Here is a 25,620-nt window from a genome sequence, read left to right as displayed (position 1 = left end):
TCCAGTATTGGCTGGTAGCTAGTGAGGGATCTAGAAAATGAAAACAACACATGCCGTATAGGCACTTACTCATAGTCAAAGCAAATCCAGTACTTCCTCTCCCTTCTATTTATTTTTTTCTCCACAAAAAACTGTAATGTCTTTTAAAGTGAGTAACTTTTTATTTATAGTGTCATCTCATAAAGCTTTTCTCAGCAGCATACGGCTCTGAAAATCTCTTTTCTATGCAGCAGAACATTCATTTGTGCCTGTAAAACTGCTCTGTCTTCTCAAAAGAAACTCTTCCACAAATAAATTTTGGAGTCAATACCTTAATAATTGTCCTAAATTTTCTTTTCTCCTTTGACATGATCCTTTATTCATGTTGAGTACTTTTTAACCCCTTTTTGTATTAATTGCCTACAAATACTCGTGGTACTCTCTTACCTATGTGCTGTTACTTTGAATAGCAACAACATAGTAATTTCAACTGACTACCTCCCACAGTATTCCCACCACCAAAGTCAATCACTTCCCTGGAGTTCTGGCAGTAAGTCAGGTATAATTTTTTATTACAGCCTAGAGAAAGGAGAAAACTTCTTTGTCCCGTGTTTATACTGCTCAACAAAAGAGAGCTTGAGACTAATCCCTGACACCGAGATCAAATGTGGTCAATTGGCTTCTGTCCTTACTGCTTAAGACCATGTCTTCTGCCAGCAGATTATTCAGAGAGCAAGTTCCCTGAGCAATCTGAAAAGAGCCTGGGAGCAAACTTATCAAATGTAGCATTGCGGACTATCAAGACACTTCAGTTCACTGTATTATTTACCATCACAGACACAATCACAGAGACCACACCTCTAACAAAGGCAAGAGAAGACAGAAAAAATGCAGTAAAGACTGTTTTGGCTGACAGAAATTTCTCCACTGAATTGATGTAAAAGCAGTGGAATACAGAAAACCAGGTGGGTACAAGCTAATCATACTGAAGGACCCACCCCGAACCAAACCTCAGACTGTTTTACAGCTGTCAGTCAAAAAGCAGCATTAGTTATGCAGTTCCCCCCAGACACGAACAAACTTTTCCATAGTCTTCAGCATGAGTCTTTGCCAGTTAGTTCTGGAGAACATTGCCCCAGAAAGTTTCAAGGTATCAAGGATGCTACGATAACAATTTAAAGAGGCCTATTTTAGTTTTACAAGCCTTTTAAGAAAAGTTATCTCCCTGCGTTGACTGTCTCAGAAAACAGATCAATACAAAATGTAACTGAAATGCCAAGAGGTTCTGTTAACTGAAACAAATGCTGTGCCCAAGTTCATAACAGGCAAACTTCTCCCACTAAAAATGTCAAACACTTTCTTCTTTGTGAAGTCTGTGAATGTATCTGAACAGCAAGCATTAATTAGAACTCCCTGCATATTAAACCAGGGGAAGGAAAGCTGAAATTGTCTTCTCTCCATCAGACAATGAGATTCACTGACAAAAAAAATCTCCCAGGGAAGCCTGGACAGTTGCACAAATACCACTGTGACCTGACAGAAGTCTTTACCAATATTTCAGTTAAAATTACTAAAATTGCTGCCTGCATCCCTTGTTTTATTAGTCGCTTTCTTAGTGATTCTTTTTCTCTCTCATGTGTTTCAGAGATCATTAAACAACTCTGATTTTTTTTCCCCAAGACCTGAACTGTAATCACAGCACAGTAACTAAGAGAGCTCACCACAGTTCATCCAGGATGTGTTTTTTAACTTCTAAGCTACCTTACATTTACGTATTTATACGTGTTGCCTACCGCATGAACAAAACGAGGATTGTTCCTGGGTAACAGCAAGATTTTTAACTGTTTTGCAAACATATACTGATTCTGCCATCTGAATTTAATGAAAGGTAAGCTCCTAGATGAGCTAGGAAGGGCAATCACAATCATCTGACTTGAACACAACCAGGGCACACCTTCGGTATGGTTGAATATTATCATGTTTATAGATCACTTCCCATACTAGAGAAGCTACTGCATCACTTCAAGGTCTCTTCATACCATTATTTTTTTTATTTCCCTGATACACTTTAGCTTTAGTCTCAGCTTGCATACCTTTTGTATGTAGTGTACACGGCCAATGTAGACACAGGTCTGTTCTAACATTTGGATGGGAAAGATTGCCACTGAGAAGAGATGTGTACCCACTGAAGTGCATTTATTTATTTAGCATATTCCCTTCAGACAAGGATTTTAACTTTAATATTTTGCTGAACAGTGTGGCTTTGGAATGTAAGGAAACAGTTAACAAACACTGAAGTAAAATCCAGTGAATGAGAGCTTGAACACAGCTGCCAATAAGGATCAGAAATACCTGCAAACAAGTAACACTACATATTCCAAACAACTTAATTTTAGTTTTCTGCTTGATGGAGAGTTTTGCAGAGCTATGTTCATGAATTAGTACAACAAGGACAGTTAACAGGTAAAAGGCTTGTCCGTGGTTTCAGAACAATGGTGACTGAAAGAGGAAGATGCATCTTATTGGAAAAAAAAAAAAAAAAGAAAAAGAGGTGTACCAAATTGAAAAAAAAACACATCAGAAACAACACAGTTTGCATCAAAAGATGAATGTTGCCACGGATTTATTCTTATTCAAACATTCACTAAACCTATTGATGTGAATAGATCTATAAAAATAAATAATAAGAAAAAGCTTAAGGTTTTCCTGACTTCAAAGTTCAGTTTGCACAACAGTGCAACAATAACAGGAACAAAGGACTAAGTTCTCCAATTACCTGAAGGAAATCAGAAAATGGGACTTCTTACAGCACAGCAGGGAAGGGAAAGGAAAGAAAAAAAAAAACACAAACTTTGAGCACAGAGACCACAAAAAGCGTTCAGACTTTTCTTAGGAAACTGCTTTGTATTTGTTTAGTCCATGGCTTTGACCTTGTCTATGGCACAAAGTTATTTTGTAATTTTTACCAGCAAAGAGCACATACAAACAATAAGGATACCACAGCACTATCGAAGCCATTTTATGTGAACAGGAGCAAGAAGACCAGACAGTTTTTTCCTGCTTTATTTTCATGTAATCTGGAAAAATGGTGTTGTTGCACTGACAGAAAAAAACCTCCTACTGTATACATGCTGCCTGTATAACAAAGTTCTGACAACTCAGATGGACTACTATGATTTAGAAACATATTCTATGAAACTCTGCACTTACAGAAGAGTTCCCTACTACTAATGATCCGATGAGAGGCCAGGCTGCATCTTTATGAGACTGCTTTAGCCATGATACGGTTCTTCTCCTCTTTTCACCTCACTTCCCCTCAACGGATGGCCAGAAGGAATGTAAGACGGTGACATTAACAAACAAACAACAAACTCTTAGCATTATTTAATCTCTAAAGTATTACTTCCCAGGACTTGTCTTTATTGGAGCATAGGAAAGTTATGATTATTTGTGGTTTCTCTTTTGCAAAGTAGAAAAGCCTATTTGTGAATCACTCAGTTACAATGGTTGAAAGCAGCAGTTTCCTCTTTCACCATGTAGTTGGTTAATAAAGAAGACAGAAGCAACCAACTTGAAAATTTTCAAAGGAACTGCTGTGCTTATTGAGAATATTAATACAACCATGAGTGTGTGACCTCTCAAACTTTGCAAAGGAAAGGAATTGGGGATTTTTTTCCTTTATGAATTTCATTGACTTGGTAGAATATAGGACAGTAGCTGCAGTGATGACACCTGCACTTTGGGGGGTCTATCAGCAGTGAGAATAGCTGTAGCATTTCACCTCTTCTTTCCTACATTTCCTTCTTTCCTAGAGGCAGTGCCTGAGGTGGCTGATTGCCTGTATCACCTTATAGACTGCTGCGCCAACCTTTGCCTCACTAGTGTTCCTGCATGTGAAACCCTTCTGCATGGCTTCTAAAAACGTAAAGAGATCCATGATATTATTTATCAATACAGTTCAGTATTGGCCTAGCATACAACCACCAGTAACCATCATCTGTGGTATTAAAGGACGATTCTCTGGGCTTTTAACTGTTGACCTGATGATATCCAACGATTTCTCTTCTCTTTCTGTGGCCGAGGGGAAGCCTTTCTCTTTGGCAAGCCATAAGTCCTGAGGAAGACAGCCCCAGAAAAGGGGCCCTCAGACCCCCCAACCCTCCTGCTTTTACCACATGAGGGCAACAGATGGCAACATGGAACCCATGGATGGAAATCAACCGGAAAGTGGCATGGGACCTCGGTGGGGAACTGGACGACCCCCTGGCTCTGCCCCCTGGCCCGAAAACATTCCCAATGGAAGGCATCCCCTGTGGACAGTCCCAGGCAAGGACTGGCTTGTCCTTCTGCCAAACACCATAGAGCCCATGGAGATGAATCCACCAGCAGACGTGGACGAACCAATGGAAGTGGATCCACCGCTGCCAGAGCAGACCTGGAGCTACCCCGGCACATCTTTGCTCCCTACCATCTGAGGGCACCAGCAGCGTTGCGGCAGAGCCCGGGCAGCTCCCTACTCGTTGCGCAGGCTCCATCACAAGCACTAGCGTGGAGCCGTCAAACACCACGGACATCCCGCAGGCTCACCTGCAGGATGTCCCGGCAATAAACAACTCTTGCCAATTCTCAGGGGTTATGAGTGTGCTTCTTTCCCAGCCCAGGGAAAATGTCACCCTTTCCCAGGGTGACATGTGGCATTCCTCCTCTGTCCAAGGAAAGGTTGGATGTGGTGCTTATGGACATGTTTTACTGGGTGACATTGGTAGTGGGGTGATGGTTCGACCAGAGGATCTTGAAGGTCTTTTCCAACCTTAATGATTCTATATCCCTACGGTTCTCTCTTCCCCTCATGCTGGCAGAACCACAATTTCCTGTAAATCCAACTCCATCAATCCACAGAAAGCATCAATTCTGCATTTTTTCTTAAGCAAACTGCTAGCAAACTTCATATGGCAACATAAAAAAAAAAGAATGCTGAATGCTTTAAAAAAAAAAAAAAAACACACTATAATGAGTATCAAGGAAAGAAAACAGCCAGCAATAATTAGAAAATGTAGGATAAACTCCCAGAATACATTTAGAAGAGAACTTCTTTATTCTAACATAGCTACGTGTTTTCTGTCTAATTACTCAATAACTACATGGTTATTCACTATTGATTGCCTTTTCAGTTGCAATTCAATCAACAGTTTTCATTACCCCTACATTTCACATCAAGGCTTTTTATGATTACTAAAACCAACTCATTTTGTGAATTAAAGATTAGAGAAAAAAGTGCAACTCAATATACAACAGGAAATCACCCTAGAGTTGCAATTGCAATGCACTTCTATAATTGATTTCAACATCCGTTTGTGTGCATTATCCTCTCACATTACTAAAACAAACTTTACCTCTAGTTTGCCTTTTTCTTCTTGAATCTTCACAGTCCTGACTAGAGTATTATATCAAGTAGACCACAGCCCTCAACCACTTAAAGAAGGTAATACTTAATATTTGGTTACCATAATTCAGTTCACTCTATACTCTGAGGAGGGCGTTTGACAGAATTCTTAATTGGAATTCTAAGTTATTCTAAGGCAATTTGGAAACTATCATCATATCTTGTAAGCTAAGTCCATCTGCTACCACTGAAGCTTGTAAAGTTGCAGTCAATATGCAAAAAAAAAAAAAAAAAAAAAAAAAAGGAATGAAACAAATGGAAGATGATTAAAATTTTCCTGCACCACTCTACAGTGAGCTGAAGTAGAGCTTCAGATCTGGAGAATTTCCTACCATATGAGTAATATAGGAGGAGGTATTAAATTTAGTTCACAAAACACCCTTAATATATTAAGCATTTAAAATGGTACGTGTTTGTATTTACAACATGTTTAAGCAAATGTACCAGATTCCTGCCATGTAGATAGTGTCAGATTCTGACTAGTATTTAAGTCACAGAGTTGGAGCTTTCACAAATTTAGGACTTATAGGCAGATCCATAATTCTAACCATATTTTTATAAAAAAAGTTAAATGCACACTGAATGACAACTCCTGAACAAAGCACAAAATTTACACTGCAATATTATGTGCTTAAACTTCCCCCTGGCCTCTTCCCCATCCATATTTCATCCTGAAATCCTGTAAATATGATTGTTTTACACTAGGACACTCCTACCTGACACTCTTCCCCACAAAAAGCAGAATGCTCATTTTCATAGTAGAAGTCAGACCTTTCCACTAGCGAAGGATATTTCCAAAACTAGTAACAGTGTATTATCCAAAAAAAAAAATCAAAAATACTTCAGAATATTCAGCAGGTGTGACATGCTTGGGCAGAGTGCTAATCTATAATAGAGTACAAGCTATATCTCACAGAGCTAGCCACGGGGTAGAGAACTTAGGTCATGAGTTTTCAATTCGTGTCTGTGCGCACTGCAGTTCCACTTTACAAACCTTCATAACTCTTTATAAATCCTGCAAAGAACTTTTGGGATAGTATTATTACTTATCCTGTGGCTTTAAGATGCAAGACCCATGGTTTTATAAATGACCGACAGTCTTGCCCTTCGAAAAAGAATACTGCAGTGCATACCACAAACTCACAGAAAATTCAGTACCTTGCAGAACAAGAATTTCTCATTAAAAACTGTAATATTCATCATTTCCAAGCCCATGAGGAACATTTTTCTACAGTGAAATATAGATTCTGAACACAAGCAGTACAACCACACTGTACTTTGATTTAATATTTTAAAATGTTTAATGATTTAAAAGAGAGCAAAGTAGACGTGAACCTTAAGAATTTCCTTTTGTCTGGATTAAGAGTTAAGTGAAAATTGCTATATCCTCTGTACTAAAATATCACCTTTAAATTCTTAGCTTTTAAGTTTAATCCTGTTTTCAAGGTGTTTTTTTTTTTTTTGTTTTTTTGTTTTTTTTTTTTTTTTTTAAACAGCACTTAGAATTTTCTTAATTAAAGGTTTAGGACTCCAAAGAATATACTCTGATTGATTATTTTTACCTTTGTATATTAAAGCTGCAAACACCATGAAACCGGGGTACAGTTTTCTTTAATGTGCCACATTTTCTAATTGAATAATCTCCCAGAGAGAAGTAGAATAGCAATTAAATAAGATTCACATGCACGTAAAGAGTCAATGCTGGGTTGGTTAGTTAGGAGTTTCTACTCATTGAGTATGAAACCTAGGAAAAATGCCACGTCATTTCAAAAATATATTTTAAACTCCATTTTAATCCTCATGTTACTGTATTTGGCTGAAATAAGGTCTTACATAACTGAGTATTCCTATCTTTCATTAAGGGCTATATTAATACCTACCTATTTTTAAGGCATTTCTAAAGCAATTTAGAATATACTGCTCTTCTATGTGTACCCATTAAAGAACTTCCTAATTTTTACCCATATATTCTGATTTCAATTATGCTCACTAAACGTCCCACGTTTATCAGTAATTGCCCTATTCAGCAAAGCATTTCAGCACAAGACCAACTTAGAGCCACTCTTATCTGGCTCCCAAATTAGTAAGGTCATCTTAGTTTAATCTGTCTAAAAACTATTTTACTAAGAGACATAATAAGTCTATCAAAAAGACTAAAGCACATTTTCTTGAAGAACACTGCTCATCTGAAATAATAGAATATGGAAACAATAAAGCTTCTGCGTTAAAGAAAAAACAGATTTTGTAGCCACACAATGAACATTCCTGCTCAAGACATTTTATTTTGCGCTCCTACACCTAAATACACATACTGGAGTTTTGCCATACATTTGGTCTTCATTATTATAGAAAGTCCACCAAATCTGATACAAATTTAATACCTGCTTCATGTACGCATAGCACATGGTCTCTGCAACACGCTTTCCTTCATCATAGCAGGCTCTTGGACCTATTGGATTCACATGGCCCCAGTAATCCTCATTTTGAGGGTGAACTTCAGGATCTACGGAGGAAGAAACACCTTAAATTATCTTCTACCAAAAAGGTGATTATATATAACAAAACTTCTGGTGGATCACTGATGTTAGACAGTTTAACAGATTCTCTCTGAACTATGCATTAAAAAATATTAAGCTTCAATTAAAATACACTCATTAAAAGTGTATTGACTAGAACCATGAAAGATGACAATTACAGAACATGCAGGACTCTAGTAAGATAACCAAGCCTAAGCAAACAACAGCCCTGTGCTTTTCGATAGAAGAATGAGAACAGAGGGTTAAATTTAACTTTTCTGTGCAAAGATTACCCACCTCAAAGGCACAAATAAGACCGTAGAGAATTCCATGAAAACTTTATAGGTTATACAGAGAGAATTTTTTTACTGTATTTGCAAATAAATAAAGCAAAGCAACTTCAAGTTTTATAAAATAAGAGAAAACACAAGAAACAAAAAATTGGCAAGATGGAGAAATATTACATTTTCTAAAGAAAGAGTACAGTGATATATCACAGGGTACATGCTACGTTTCTTTTAATTTACCCTAAGCACTTTTTTTTTTTTTTTACTAGCCATCAATGGTCACAATCAGGCTAGACAATCCTCTGGTTAGATCCAGCATAGGAGTCAATTACAAAAAAAACAAACAACAAGAGTGCCCTGGGAGGCTCCCAGTGTGTGTCTGCCTGTAGGCTCTATATATTTGAAACAATCCAATCACTTTGTTCCATTTCCCCACTTTGCTATCTATTACTGACTTACCCTTTTGACTGGGTTTGAAGTTTGCATGCATTACTACTGAACTTTCAAGTGTCGTAGGCCATTTTGCCAAAAAGAAAACTCAAACAATGATGGTCAGTTCTGATTCTCTTCAGTTCTGATCTCTTGCTTAGGTATATGCTTTGATTCTTCTTGACTGAAGTTATTCCACCCAAAGCGTACACCTTGAGGTATGTTCTTTGTCCTGCTGTTTTTCCCCCCCAAATCTGCACTTCATCGTTGCATCTTGTTACGGAGATGAGTACTTTTTGTTTGCTTGGCTATTTTTTAAAGTCACAACTGCTAATGTTCAGCAGGTGCCTGTGCTTGGTATCTCCATTACCCTTGCAACACTGCTATTAGCCATGAAGCAGGAGTTCACAACAGCAGGAAGTTTCTCTGTTAGGCATACAGTCTATTGTACAGTGTAAGAAATTAAAGATTTTTGTTGTATCCAACTAGCAGTTCTATTGGTAATTCTCTCACTACTTTACTTCTTAGTAACAGCAAAAGGAAGAAGAAGAGATATGATACCACTGCTGAATATTTTAGGAAACACTGCAAGAGCATGTGCACAATCATTGTTTTCTCAAATTGGAGTTTATACCCTTGTCTGTTGCTGAATACTAAGAATATAATTTGTAAGTACACTGGGAAAAGAAATGCAGGTTTGCTACTGAAATGATCTTTCTTCACAAGTTTTCACTATGGCATCCGGATCTTAATTAGGGTTCAACACTCAAAATTCTCCTACAAGCCCCCTTGAAAAAGAGCCATAAACAAAGACATAGGAAAATTGCAAACAGCAGTCCAAGCCTTCCTCCACTGCTCTTACTAGAGATATTTAAAGCAGGTACTAATGCCCACATTTTAAACTGATAAGTACATCTGATGAAGAATTCAAGCTAAGACAGTGATAAATATTTATCATTCATCAAAAGATCTGTAAATACTCTTCAGTATTTGCATCTCAAGAGCTCTGATTTTTTTTTTCCTTCCTTACCTCCATACACCTCTGATGTAGAGGCCAGTAGCAGCCGTGCTCCAACACGTTTGGCTAATCCTAGATTTTGGGAAACAGAGAAAGAAGAATGCAATTTGAGCAAGCACAGGAATCTTTCAGTCATGTTAACTGCTTTATTGTGATCCCAATTTGCATTGTTTTTAAAGAGAATTCGATTTCTCTCACTAGATAAGTCTAGCTGTAAAACACATTTACAGCTCCCGATCTCAGGCTAGGAGACTTGAGAAACAGCAAAGCATCCACATGTGATGGGTTCAATTCTGGCTAACTAAAGGTTACACCAAGCTAAGATCCAAGAACTTAGTATATCACACCTAAATAAAGGCCAAGGAAGCATAAACCATTCCAAATATGAAATCAGAATCTAGAAATACAACACGATTAATGAAATTGAAAGTTAGGCTACATAAAGAATCTTATACAGAATAACGTTATAGAACAAAAACTATCAGTTTCCCTCTTCCATTTAAAAAAAAAAATATATATATATATATATATATAATTACTGCTCCATTAAACAGCCTGGGTGACCTTACCCAGCTATTCATATTACTCTGCATTCCATTTCAATGGCCTTATGGCCTTCAACTTGGCGTGGCCAAAGATATCTTTCATCCATGCTGTACAACAGTCCAATACCACATAGCATCTAAATCATTTAATTATCTTAATTGTACCCACTAGCATATCAAATGTGAGATGGGCTAGGGCCCAGCAGTCTTTTTTGTCTCACTCTCAGGATCACTGACAGCCAGTTCAAGTTGCAGCACATGCCAAATGGACGAAAGATGGGAGGAAAAAGTAGCAAAGGCTTGATGCCTTCTTTTTACAGGCCCATCCCCAGCATCAAAACCAACAGAGAAAGCTGAAAATATTGCCTTGCAATTATCTAGTATGAAGCTAGACATTAAATGTCCTTTCAGTATTTGCTAGCCAAGATGTGCAGAAGAGGATCCAGTGCTCTTGAAATTTGGGGCTTACAGAGCAAGCGCAGTTCCACCTACTTCAACCTCTGCTGTGGTGGAAAGGTCCAGTCACTTGTGGCCAACGTGGGACTGTTCTGCAGTCACCAAGGTGAGAACTGCAGTCACTGGCACAACTTCACTACAAAAATCCCACGCTCTTAACTGCACTTTTTGTAATTATGGCACAGGTATTACTCCATAGCCAAGTTACAGGCATGAAGTTCTGTTGCTCTGCCAGCTGAGCTTGCTTGTTGTCAGGGTTCATAGAATCATAGAAAATCCCGAGTTAGAAGAGACCCATAAGGATCATCAAGTCCAACTCCTGGCAAACACAGGTCTACCCAAAAATTCAGACCATGAATTCATTTGCAGATGTCTTTAAAGGAAAAGCACAAAAGTCACGTTTGACTCAAGTGTTTCATCCTCCCCCTAATACCAATGTACAGGTTATATTAATGCAATAATCTTAAGAAGAAAAAAGATTTCCACTTACCCAGCATGTTTAATGTCCCAATAGTGTTGGTCTTTAATGTCTTTATAGGATTATACATGTAATTGGGAGGAGAAGCAGGAGACGCTAGATGATAGATCTGGTCCACTACAGAAAGAGAGGGGAGAAAATATTATTTTTCCGTGTGATATATTAAATGAGAAAGCATTAGAGTTGAAATACAAATACTTCTTTCTGCATTTCCTTGCATTGGAACTCACCATTTCAGATGTTGCTACCTACAGATGATGTGTTTGCAAACCTGTTGTACCACATCAAGACTTAATTTTTAGTAAAACAATAACATATAATGCATACTAACATTGTTGACACAAAAAACAGAAATCTGTTGAGATTTTTCACTTCACAATTTTAGCAATGAGTACTTAGTAACATTTAACAGCTGCAGAAGTGAATGCATTATTTTCTTATTCTCAAGTTTTTAAGTGACTACCAACTTCAGATTATTTTTTTTCATATGGAATCCCAAACAAAGATGGCAGAAACATTTTTTAATACTATGAGGAAATTCTGGGGAAAAAATATTTTTTGTAAGCCACTTGTCAGTGAAATATTATCGGAATTAGTATCACATTTGTATTTTAATAGTTACACAGTGAGGGACATGCCTAGATATGGGCATTTATTTTTTTCCATTTTCCACTATCCACTGCATTTGTTCCACAAGCGTTCTATGCTGTACTATGGATAACATAGGATTTTAGATTACATTACATTTAGATTACATTAGTATGTGATTAACATAGATAATGATAGAAGTCTTAGCCAAATCTCCTAAACCTGAGACCAGCTTCACCACACCAGGCTGCAAATTTCACTGCTGAAAATAAGAACACAAGGTTGGAGATATTACAGGGGTGAGAGGTCAATTATAATAAAGACAGAGAAATAAAAACTGGACTCATTCATACAAACAGTACCCCATAGTCAATAAACCTCAGTCAGCAAGCTTTTCACAACACAGCTAATGTAAATAAAAAGTGTCTTTCTGTCGTCTGTGTAACATGAATCACAGTTAGTTAGTGCTACTTAAAAGAGAGAACATGGATAAGCAAATGCCAACAATATTACGATCAAGTGAGAGATAGTGATGCTTAAGAAAGAAAAGTAAGTCCCCTACACCAAGCTCATCCAAGTAGTCAAGAAATGAAGTAAGAATTAGAACGGAGGATGGAAAAAAGGTAAATAATCCCTTTTGTGTTACAAAAGGAAAGGTTTGTTTGTTTGTTTAAAGAGGAGCCAGCAGTAAAGCACTCATTTTTTTCAAGCAGGTACCACAAAATATAATCAGTTCTTATAGAATTGTAGAGTGGTTTGGGTTGGAATGGACCTTAAAGATCATCTAACTCCAACCCCCAAATATGGTTATGTTGCCATGTTTTGATTTTTTTTTTGTTGGCTACAGACTTTAATATCTACAGGTGATCAGCTGCCTACAAGATGTCAAAACAGACCAGAGAACTAGAAGGATGGTATTTTGGCAGATGTAGTCACAATAGTGAGGACTTACTCTCACATTAAGAAATGGAGAAAAATACAACTTCACGTAGCAGAGCTATTTGCTCTCCTGTCAATAAGTATTTCCATTCACTAGCAAATCCGGTGCAGTACCAAAAGAGAACTTTCCACAGCATGCAGCCTCCAGCAGCAACAAGAATAATAACCAAAGATGGCCTGACACAGCAAGTGCTCGGGGACAGCGAGCTCCCACTTCAGGCTTGATTCAAAGCCCTACCTGTGCTGCTAATGCTACTGACATTTTTCGGATGCTGCCTGCCACATGCATTACTTCCCGAATACAAACAAAATCCATGAATGTCTCAGAACATAAGCATCCCTTCCCTGTAGCACAGTACCACTGCAATACCAAACAAGTGTAGACTGAAAGCTTATGAAAGAAACACCCAGAGAAGCCATTCACTGCTGCTCTCAGCAGCATGCACATTGCTTCCAACAAGGTGGCTTGGAGAAATGAAACCAAGTGACAACTAAAGTCGCCACGAGACTTGACCTCTCACCTCAGTTTGCTATTTCTCTCCACCTTATTCCTTCACAACCCTTTCTAAGTCTTTTCAACAGGTTTGGTGATATTGCTGTGGAGGGAAAACAATTTCAAAAGCATGGAAGTTCCATAACTTACTGTTCCATAACTTTCCTGCCTCCCTACCTCCATACATGCTTTACAACATCCAACTGCGTGGCTACAAAGCCTTGAGATGACTTGGCAAATAATTCAGTGCAATTAATTGAAAATGACTGGGTGAAAGAATATGCAAAGCTTTACGTAAATGGGTTTGGACCAAGAAAAAAAAAAAAGAACAAAAAAAAGTTAAGTTCTGCAAGTTTTTTGTAACTCACATCAGGCGTTAGAACTCCATCAGCAAATGTGAGCACAGCAGCAAGAAGTATTTTGGCAAGCACTTTACCTGACCAGTGATAAAATAAAGAAACATTGACCAGGAAAGGCTTAAACTGGAGAAGGTATGTTTACAAGGTCTGAGTTAGTTTGAGTTACTTTGTGACACATGAATTCTAAAGGACAAGTTTCAAATTTCTAAAGACCAGATTCTTTTCAAGCAAAGCAAGATATTGCAAAATAGAAATGCCTTAGTTACAAGCGTGTCAACTGAATAAAAGCTTCACAAAACAAATCTGTTGTGAACAGGAACTGCACTTACTCCAATTAAAGTATCTAGAAATTTAAGCTCTGTTTCAGTTCAACTATATGCTTGAATTTGTGTCAATTTTTAATTTTCACAGATTTTAATATTTATATAACATATATTTTGGGGAGACAGTGCTGGATTTAGTCTCAAAATGACATTTTTTTTGCCTTGCCTCTTCAGGGCGAAGCAGAATATGTTGGTGGTCACTGAACAGAGAACAGTGTTGGAGACAGCGCAGGAATGACAACCCCAGCCAGTACAAAATATTCTGCAGCAAAAATATGTTGGTGGCACCGGTTTAATAATGTGGGCTAGGATCAGAGCCCCACAAAATCATTTTGCATCTGATGCTTGTACAGTAAATACATGGCTCTAACCAGACCTGTCTGATTCATTATTAACATTAAGAAAACAAGTTTGTATTTCTAGCCATTTATAGTTAGCTGTAGGAAGTTGTTTGTATGCTTGTTTTAAGGCTTCCAAAGACTGCTGAGGAAGCAGGAAGAAGAAAAGCCAGTGGGAGAAGGATACGGGTTATGCATTCCTGTCTAATGTTTTCTTATTCAACTCCTATAGCTACTGTCTACAATGTGTGTGTACCTAAAGGCAGCTGATAATGAGACCTCAATCATGAGGATGGAAATACCAACTGCTTTTAGGTTCCCAGTTTGTGGTGGGACTAGCATCTTAACTTCACATTGAAATCAGCTGCCTCTGCCCCATTTACGCAAGTAAAATGATATTTCACAGCAGAAATACATACTTCAGAGAATGAGAGAAATCATTTAAAAATTACAATTTTTTTTTCTGCAAACCCACAGTCAACCCTAGTGCAAAGATGAGTATAGACGAGACAGCACTAAGCCTCAAATCCCCACGTAAACTAATTAAGTACATTATTTCTGTCCTATACACAATTAATCTAAAATTTCATTTGGTGGTTTTTAATGCAATTCTGTTACCAGGAAGTGGGATAGGTCGCAGTAATACCAGCTCATGCATTCATTCTCTTTTGTTCTCCAACTAACAGTTATGTCTCTTTACACTAAAATTTACAGGAAGATGATCCACAGTGCTCTCAAGTAAACATCTTACAGAGCCTGTAATATTAATGAATGTAAAGCGTAAGAGGCCAAAAAATTAAACAAAGATGAATTTCTATATATTTTTTTTCATAGAACAGAAAAGATTCCTTTCTTTATACATAACCCTTTAGAAAAGGCAGTTGTCATCTTTGACTAAAAAACCCACATTTACTAGTGGATTAAACCTTGTTATAACAGTTCGGCTGAAAAAAAAGTCTCTTTATAATTCCCAGGTACTTCATGAGCACACAACTCAAGTACAATAAAAAGTGTTCACGCAATTATTATGCAAAGCTTTACAAATTTTCTTTTCAGATTTTGTTTTTGATTATTTCTTGCCTTTCAAGATTCTTAAACTACCTTCATTATGAAATTCAGCACCTTTGCTTTTCTCCTTGAAAAGGTCAAGTGAAAGCTACATGGTCCTTTTGAGTTCTCTGCTGACACCTTTCCCAAACACTACAGCAACAAAAATTCTACTGGAGGAATACAAAGTCATTCAGCACTAAAGTTAACAATAGTTATCACAGGGCTATGAAATGAAACATGTATCTTGGTGGTTTACCACTTTGGCCAGCCCAGATGAAGATCCAAGAACACTAAGTGCCACCTCATGTGTCATGGATCAAAGATAATGACTTACAGGTACTACATAAGCATCACTATGAAGCTAAATAATTCATCAAGATATTTAATGAAAGCTACACATCTTGAAACTAAATTCACTTTCCATGTCAACAGCACAGACATTGTTCTTTCTAGATCAGAAATGAGGTCTCTTTCCAAAATAAAGTACCTATTACTTTTTCTGGAATTCAAGTGTTAAACATCCTTATATAAATTTGTTCAAACAGGACAGCATATTAATAGGAGTTCTTTAGCTGAAAACCTTCAAGACTTCTCACTCATTCCAATTTCTATTTCCAAGTGAAAAGGACTACCAGGGACTAAAATAAGAGGTATTTATCCATATGTTAGAATAAAAAGAGACGACTTTTTAATCTGTGACAATAACTATTCCTCATTGCCTCAACTTGTTTTTTCCCCTCCTTTCCTATGCTGGACACCAAACCCCAAACTGTTTTTAAACTTGAACAAAAATTTATCAAGTTGCTATACTGATATACTGATGTTAATTTTATCTTATTTTTTAGCCAATTTTATTTTAATATTTAGCCACACCAGGTTTAATTTATGTTGTTGGAGGATAAGAAGAAATTCAATAAACTGCCTACTGAATAATGTTATAACTTGTTATCACTGTAACAGGAAGAATTAATACTTCTTTATTACACAAAGAATGGGACATGTAGCAAAAGGATCACAGAACTCACACTCAGTGCCCAGTGATTGAGCATCTGATAACTGATAGTTTTCTGAAAAGTTCTTGAGTGTAATCAGTTATAAAGAAGGTAACATAGGGGAATTAGGAAAGCCATCTGGCTGAGGTATAAACCACAGTGCCTGGAGCCAATAATATCTTAGTCCCATTATCCCACCAGTGGAAACAAAACTTTGAAATAAAGTAACAGACAGTAACTGAACCAATGTGTTATCAGAACAGAGAAGGAACACGTTTGCAGAACTGTTTCAGTAGTGTCGTCAAGAATTCATCACTAGCAGTAGTACAAGAGATGCAATTACTAGAGGTTTTTCCTGTGAAATTTGACCCATTAGACTACAGCATGAGTAATAAGTGGGGAAAAAAAACAGCCTCAGATCCATTGTTTTAACAAATGAAACAATTACATTGCTACAGAAGTCTAAAGGAAGGGAAAAAAATCAACAGATCTCCAGCAGAATTACAGTAACTTTCTCGTTAACTTGCTATACATTGATATATTCCCAAAGAAGACTACTAACACATATCTTTTAAATACTGCTGTGTTAGTGTCATCTTACAGTTTGGCATAATAGTTTGTGGCTTATAGTAAGTTTAGGTGTTGAGTTACTTCTACATCTTTGAAGCACCACATTTTTACATTTTTTGTTGAAAACTGCAGGAATTCAGTGCTATCATTTTCCTATTCCACAAGCTGTGAAATGCTCATACCTATACTAGGAGCACTACTTTCCACAGAAGAAGCGTAAGGCAACTAATAAAAACAAGTTGACTTGCTCTGTGAAAGAGTTTATGTTCCTCTTAACTGACCATTCACAGTTGCAGATATATGCAGTCTACAGTAACTACACTCCTGAATTAAGCTTCTCAGCTCATGAGACACAGACCCCAGGTTCTGTGTAAGCGTGTGCATGCACACAGGGACATGGGGCAATGGATAGGAGAGACAGACTGACCTACTGGCATCTTGTCTTCTCACAAAATCAGTCATACAAAGGAGATATTAAAAACTTCCTCTTCCCATCCAATTAGAAAGGAAGGATTGATTTCACAGACAAGTGTTCTTAACCTCTCACCCCACACTGACCATAAAAATCAGGCTAATAAGAAAGTATACAGGTAACAGAGAATCCAGAAGTCAGTGCACAAAATTAATTTCTTTACAGGCATGCTTATCATCATAAAGCACAGCCAAGAGCAAATACCAAGGCAGAAACTACTCACCTTCAATGTACAGGGGCTCAACGACATCGTGATTTATCAGTTCGAAGTTCTCATGACCAATCCAGTGCTCCACATTTCTTTTCCTGCCCGTAAAGAAGTTGTCCACAACTGTAACCTCATGGCCATCCATCATTAGTTTGTCAGTAAGATGAGAACCCACAAACCCTGCTCCTCCAGTTATCTGCGTTAGGACAGTTGGTATAAATTTCTTTTTCTTTTTACAGAAACACCAGACAAAGTCTACAGCATGAAAACAAAAGAACAGTAGCTTTCAGATCCTTGCTTACTCCAGGGGAAACAACTCCATTTCCATGTTCTTTTTTTTTTTTTTTTTAACCCAATAGGGCATCTAGAATTTCAAGAAATGCTTGACATGCTTCAACACTGTCAGCCTACAAGTTCAGCTAACTATTCATATCAACAAAGTCACTTTTTGTCAGATTAGAACCTTTTCCTTTTTTTTTTCCTTCAAAATGGATTGTGCCCTTTTTATGAGAAAGAAATCTAAAAAGACACCAAAAGGTAAGAGAATTCTTTACTATTCCCATTTCTGAGAAAAAAAAAAAAGTCCATGCTATTTTTTTGTGAAAGATCTATAATGTTAGAAACATCAAATCCAGCTTCTGTCTGCTTTAAATGGAAGGCATGTTGGGTGTTTTAAGTACTACAAATTCTTTCACCTCTCAGAGGCGCAAAAAAAAAAAAACAACAACCAACAAAACTATTCCTTTTCTGTTCTAAGGCATCCACAACCGTATTATGACAGAATGTGTATGCACATCCTATCATTCTATTTGCAGCCTCTCATACCACTTAGTCCAACATACAGCACTTGCCTGTCTTGGAACTTTATGATATTTTACTGTAAAGAAATAAGCAGAAATAAAATATTTTAAATATAGTGGTCTTGTTCCATACCAGAGCTAAAGTATGCAAGTTCTTTATTTCCCCCCCCCCTTTTTTTATTAAGAATAAACAGCAACAAAATCACTAACAGAGTAATCAAGCAGTCAACATTGCAAGTAGTAGGCCTCTGTGTTGCATGACACATCCCAACAGACATAGAAGCAATCACTTTCTCTGCACTTCATAAACTGTTTTTAAGAATACACAGAGATAACAGACAAACACTTTCAAAGAATGAAGGTAAAAGCTCAATGTACTATCAGCTATATTATATGACTACATGATCAAATTTACATTTTGAAAAGGTGATTCAGCTGTTCATTTCCACTCTTCAGTTGCAGTGAAAACTAGCCAAACAAAAGGACACGGTGAAACTGTCAAACAGGTATTTAATGCACAAATGGTGTGCTACAACAATCAAGCCCTGTGCACATGATTATATAAATGCCTTAAGTTCTTAAACTTTGACTATTGCAAAGTGAAAATGTTTATCCTACCCACTACCCCCATCCACTGCTGAAAAAGCCAGATGAGCAAATTTTTTTAAATTTTATAATAAGGAAAGAAAAAAAGACAGATAGAAAAGTAACAAAAATTGAAAAGGAAAAAAAGAGATTGACATCTGTTTTCTTCTCAAAAACTCAGCCTTCTACTTCTTATTTTCCCACACTTGTTTTTTCATATTTACACCAATAGCCCTGAGTTTTTAAAGACATTGTAAGTACCCATTAATAAAAGAACCACTTAATTGGCCTATTTGGTATTCTTTTGGGTTTGTCAGTGCTTCCAGATTCAGTATGCGATTCAGTTCCTTAACAAACCTGAAGGAGAAAGCAGATTCAGGAGAAATCCTCCTTAAAACAAGGCAACGATCTCAGAGCTCCCACAATCCCATAACAGACAGGAGGGAGGAACAGGTTTGTGGCAGAATGCTATGAGCACAGAAAGGGCTGTAACTGACCGAGAACAGCCCTTTGCCAGGTACTACCACTTACTAAGGGGAAAAAAAATGCACAGAAAACCTACTGCCATAAGCTTGTTGAACATTTCAAGGGGTTTGGCTTTTTTGTGGTGCCCAGGACCAAAGTTTCTTGTAGAATTTATGAACCTATTCCTTCAATTGAGACCAAACAAAATTCCCTGCTGCACTTCTATTTCCAGCACTCCAGAGAAGACAAATTTAATGTTTGCTATATACCTTCAGTGTAGCAAAACATGCTGAAGGTGTCTTCTTCCCCGTCTCCTAACCCAACCAAACACTGCATGTAGCAGCACTCTTCTGTTATATGCAAGCAAAAAAAAAAAAAAAGAAAAAAGAAAAAAAAGCACAAACCAATTTTGTTCGGAAAGAAGTTTACAATTATTTTAAATCTGTAAGTCATTTTTATTATAAATTTGTATTAGTTTTATTAACATGCCAATTCCATAGGTATTGGTAATGAACTACCTGGAAAAGGAGCTGAATTTCCCCTGGAAAAGTAAACAACTGCACAGATTAATTTTTATCGTTACTTGAGGCTATGTTAAAAAGATGACTTTTCACTGAAGTTCTCAACATAACCTTCCTGTAATTGCTTATAAAAGCAAGGTCAATGTACTTCATTTCTAAATATGACTTCCTGCAAATTACAATGACATTAATCTTCAAAATCATATACTGTACATGAATCATTTCCATATCAGAATTGAAATAGCAGCACCTAGGGCATAAATGAACATTCTTTAACAAAACTTTATACAAAAATATAATTATTCAATAGTGCCAATATGCTTTTTAACTTCAGCATCTGTGGAAGGGCACAAACATTACTAATGATTTCCTGCAGTAGACGTGTTTAAATACTCGTTTATTTCCTAGACAGGTTTATTTTTGCTCTCCGCAATCAGATTTAAAACATGTAGTGTCCCACATGGAAATTGCATTAATTTTGTTGTTGTTTTGTGTTTCTACTGGTCTACCATATTCAATTCAGAAAAACAAAAAAAAACACAACACACTGAGCCTGCGCCCACTCTTTCATCCATAATATTACCAGAAATCCTTCTCTTGCATAGGAAAGCCTGTTGCCTAGTCACTTCAGAGAAGTGAGCAATCAGAATAATTGCACACCCCAGGACAAAGTTCAATAAACTTAAGATCTTTTGAAAGAAAGTGCTGGAATATCCAGTCTTAGCTGAGATACCACTGCTACTAGCAATCATCTGCAAATAGATTCAGAATAAGCAAAGAACTCCTAGAACTGCTCACATCAGTGTTGTGGGTATCTGCAGGTTTGCAGCTGGAGACTGCATTCAGGGAAAATACAAATTTAGGATAGTTTAGGAGATAAAAACATAGCATCAACAAAATATGAAACAAGTCATCTACCAAATGTCACTTGGCTCACCAGTTCTTTCTGTTTACTCCTGACAAAGTTTGAAGTGCCATGCAAGGTCTACACAAGTCTTCCATATGCTGAATTCAAAATTTTTCCTACATGACACGAACATTATAAATGAATGAAACTGCCAACTTGAGCAGGTTTGTGAATGCCAATGAGTGCACATTGAACTAATTCCCAACTGCAATACATAAGAAATGACTATGCAACTCACTCATCCTTTTGGCCAGCTCTCTCTTTAATAATTTAATCTCTACAGAATGCAGACATCAAAAAGCTGTTCACCTCCAGGTCTGCAGAAAACACTCCTGTTCCAACTACTTGCCATCTCTGTTGAATCAACGAACTTCAGCAAAATATCCAATATCTTCAAGTGGCAAAGTTAAAAAATAGTAAAGAGCTCCACAATCCATAACAGCTTGCACCGATAATTTTCTTGTAAACACCTTATCATACCAAAAACAGTACGTTGAGGTAACATTGTTACAGTTGTATGCATAAGCACACTATTTAGGACTTTTCAGAATTAACGCTGTTACTTTCCTCATTGCACGTTCCAATTTCAACAATGAATCGGGGAGCCTAAAAATCTATCCCCTTCAGGCAGCCACAAGCAAATGAAATTAAACTAAACTAATAAAACATAGTAACACATTCTTTACAAAGTTTTTCAATAGCAATGAAGTCATTTGTTTTTACTTATTATTTACGTATCTTGTCAGTATTCTGTCAAATTTTTGAAGAATAAAGGCAAAAGAGAACATCACAAAACTTAAGCACTTTTGTGGGGATTTGTCGTAGATTCTGCTCTCTACTACAGAGGCAGAAGCTCTTAATACATATCTTAGGTAGCTATACTTCCACTACCTCTCAGAAATGAGGACATTCTTTTTTTTGCCCAGGACAGACAAAAACAAGAGAAATTTTAGGATGCTGCTAACTTCAAAAGTGTTTGTAGACAAAACTGCAAAGCTGATGTCACAGCAGTTTACTGAATTTAAAGATGCCTTGTCCTGACTTAAAGGATGCCTTAAAGATTCCTTGTCCTGACTAAACCTGTCCTCCTCTCCAACCTCCTAAAATGTCTGTGATGATTCAAAATATCAGAAATAGGGAAGATAAGAGATACACACTCCCTAAGTCTAACTGCTTCTTCTTAACAGTACTGCAGAGCAGCTACTCTTCTAGCCTTATGACTTGTTCAATTCAACCATACAAACTTTCTGCCAAGATGGGCCTGAAGTTTCCTAGTCTGCAAGTTTAAGCAACCTGGGAACAATAGCAATGCAGGTCTAAGTTGCTAGAAGCAGAGAACAGTAGCTTAATCAGCAAGTCAAACCCCTAAACCACAGCCCAAGTCTAAAATCTATATGCTGTGTTTGAGAACATCAGCACAGGGTAAGCAAAGCACTAGCCTATACCCTGTGCAGCACATACAACATCCAAAATAATTTACTTTAACCCTGCTCATGGTTTTAATTAATTCTGTAAGACTGTATGTAAATACCACCAAATGCTTATTTCCCAAGCACAACCCTTGAAAAAGTTCAAACTTACCAGGATTCTTTTACGATCTTTTTCTGATAAAAATTTCACCGGTGGGTATTTCTGGGTGAAACTAGAAAAAAAAACAATTCGAAACAAAGAAGAAAAATTATGCAAGTTTCAGCTTTGCTTCTTTGAATTATGAAACATTATTCTGACAACCCCCAATACTCAAGGTAAGGTGATGCTTACTCCTTTTATTTAAGGAAGAATCTAGACCAACATGAGAAATTACCTATGTTTTGTTAAAGCACCATGAAAAGATATAAAAACTGATCTGCAAGAAGTGCCTTTAAACTTAAGCATAAGTGATTTTTGAGCATGAATCACTTGGCTTCTTCTATCTGTTGAGAACAGGACTAGAGCCAAGCATGACATCACAAGAGAAAAACCATAAAACGTGAGCAATTAATTTTTATTTTTTTGAAGTTTTAAAAAGCAAGTAACTGTCTAAAAAAATCTGGAAAAGAAAGTAAATTCTATTAACTTACCACATTGATTACACAGAAACTTTAAGAAGAGTTAAGTCAATGTAATGTTTACAAGCAGAACACTGATAAAACTCTTTAAAATACTTCAACTTTTGTTTCCAAATGAGTCTGAAAGCTAATCTTTTCTTCTCAAAAATTACTAGACTGATGTTGTTTTAATGGTCTACAAGCTATTTTCACTTTTTTTTCCCCACAATCTTTAGAATAATTCAATCAAAACTAAAATATTCTAAAATAAAATTATGTGACCTATGAATCACAGGTGTTCTTTTAATTTCAAAATGAATGCTCAGAACCTTAAATGATTTTACGGACACAGTAACAGAATTATGTTCTCCCACGCCCCGGCATTAAAAAAAGTTAAGTAAATTAATTAAAGTTAAGTAGCATTTTAGTCCCAGCAATATTTCAATAGCTCATGTTATTCTTACTAAATACCAGTGTGACACCTGATAGAAATCAAACTGTGGTTACTCTTCTCCAGGAAGCCCACGTGCTAGAGATACAATCAGATGTAGCAAGCAGGAGCCACTTACATCAGAAGTTCACACTGAGATTATATTTGCATGCCCTCACAAAGACTCTGATTGAACTGACTCTACGCTTTCTGATTCTGAAGCATCTCCTCTGGTTCTAGCTTGCAGCATTGGCCCAATGGAAATTCTTCAGTGAGAGCACAGATGCTTCGGTATTTGTGACAACTTTTCATCCCAGAGTTAAAGCCATTTTCAGTTTCGTGAATAGGTGACATATGCAGCAGAATCTTCCAACATCACCCACGCAGGAAAACTGAAAGAAGCAGCTACCTATGCTTGCTTTGTACTGTATCACTATAGAGGTCAATAACAGCAACATTATTTCCTTTATTTAAGGTGAAACAACGTATTATGCTTATGCACGGCTGTTTCTCAGACATGTAAAACAGCCTCCCAGTGAGAGAAGGGCAAATCCACCAGTAATGAGAGTTGAAAACACCTTGAAAATTTACCATTTTTTTAAAAAAGTTAAGTGTCAAGTTAACTGGATGTGAGGCACGAGTCGGTCCCCTCCATTTTTAAGGCCAAGGTTACATTAGCCTGATGTGAAGTCACACCGCTGCCAAAGGAATGTCCCAACCATTCTTGCACCTTCTGTTACACCAGGAATGGCTCAGGGGCAGCATGCAGGAGTCTGGAACTGATCCAGCAGAATGCTCATCTTTTGGCAACAGCTTAAGTGTAAGATTTGCTCTGATGAATACACTAGGCCTAGCAATGCTTTCTGCTGTGCAAATTATTACTAAAAGCTTTCCAACTTTAGCTTGTTAAACAACCTTTTGTCATGAGACTAGCATTAAGGAATTCTTGACTTTCCTGCTTCCCAAATGCATGAAGATGGCTTGCTTTCAGATTCTAATCAGCTTATGAGGTAAAAGAAACATTGACACTAGAGAATAAGTTCTGCAAGCAGGATCAGCCTTCGGGCATCTCTTAGTGAATAGTTGCATACCACCTCTTTATGTAGATACAAAATTTGAAAATTAGTACCAGCAACATCTCACATGCAGTTGAACCAGCAGATAATATAATTATATAAAAATAATTGTTTATTATTATAATTCCCAGATAGTTCCTGCAGAGGTAAAATACATTTTCATTCTTTCTGTTCATTGCTAGTGACTTGCTAGACATTTGAAATAAGAATCATTAATGCACTGCACACGCTACTCAAAGTGAAAAGAGCATTAAGATGGCTCCTGACAAAAGCTTGAACTTAATGGTTTTACCCATTGCTCACTTTGAAAAATGCAACAATTACAAAATCAAAAAAAAAGCCAACCAGGATACCCCTACCACAATGGCAGAAGGAAATACCTGAATTACTAACAACTGAAATTGAAGATACACTGGGCTGTCAGTAAAGATTAACCAAGTCAACTGAACAGAGACAGTGCATCAAAAATTTAATCTGAACACAAAATCATTTCTCTCTAATTTCACCACTCACTGCATGAATTGTTTTGTTTGACCCATAAAATCTATGCTTATATAAAGAGATCAATGATCAGGTGTTCTTACTGAAATGAAACAGCAGATAACCACCAGTATGCCATATGTAACCATCCAGGCTTACTGGCACTGGTTTAGATAAGGCCAGACCTGGCTCTTTGCAATGCAGCATTTTCAGCCAGCTAGTTGTTTGGGATACGGAGGATGCCACCCGAGAAACATTATCACTGTCAAAAACACCAGTGTCCTGCTGCCAACAACTGCCAGTTTTCCCAGACTGGAGAACTCACCTGGCTGAAAGGCAAACAGGTTGGAGTGTGAGGGACCTACTTGTGAAGAGACACTGAAATGCCTAGTTTCCCCATCCAGTTTACTAACAGCATTCAAATGGCTCTGGTGCCACAAGAGGGAGGAAATGGTATTGCAGAGTGGACACAAACAGCACAAGAAGTGGTGGAACTAGAGCATAGAAATCTACCACATTTACCATCTGTGGTTCACCAAAAAGCTTGTCTGCATTTCTCAATTGTATTATCTAATTTAATTCAAGATATCACATTCCTTTACAAATCCTAAAAGAAGTCAGTCTGTTAGGCTCATCCAAAACACATGCACAGAACAAGATTCAAAAGCAAATCGTTTTACGTTAGCTGAACCATGGTAAGTGATCACAAGCAAGAGAAATGTAAGGTAAAGCATCTCCAGTTCTTGTAGTTGAAACCAACGTATTTAAGCACATACCTGTACGAGACTTACTAAACCATGGTAAACTGTTCACCGGTAGCACTAAAACCTGCAAATTCCTTCACAG

General features: G+C 37.2%; 1 protein-coding gene across 3 annotated transcripts in view; it reads right to left on the bottom strand.

The window, feature by feature from the left end:
- The window catches only part of UXS1 (UDP-glucuronate decarboxylase 1), a 56,616-nt gene that overhangs the window by 14,548 nt on the left and 16,448 nt on the right, over positions 1 to 25,620 (bottom strand). For 2 of the 3 annotated variants that reach the window (XM_084284622.1, XM_084284623.1), the window contains exons 5-9: positions 22,343 to 22,403; positions 17,499 to 17,679; positions 11,164 to 11,268; positions 9,685 to 9,744; positions 7,804 to 7,925 (exon numbers count right to left, since the gene is read on the bottom strand). In XM_084284622.1, coding sequence (XP_084140748.1) covers positions 7,804 to 7,925; positions 9,685 to 9,744; positions 11,164 to 11,268; positions 17,499 to 17,679; positions 22,343 to 22,403 — 529 coding nt within the window. Of the gene's footprint in view, positions 1 to 7,803; positions 7,926 to 9,684; positions 9,745 to 11,163; positions 11,269 to 17,498; positions 17,739 to 22,342; positions 22,404 to 25,620 lie in introns of those variants that run through there. The other variant, XM_084284624.1, reaches the window with a different exon arrangement.

The sequence above is a fragment of the Netta rufina genome, assembly GCF_964035555.1.
Source record: "Netta rufina genome assembly, chromosome: 1".
Taxonomy (NCBI): domain Eukaryota; kingdom Metazoa; phylum Chordata; class Aves; order Anseriformes; family Anatidae; genus Netta; species Netta rufina.
Note: the sequence above shows the minus strand (reverse complement) of the source record. Positions and strands in the feature narration are given on the sequence as shown.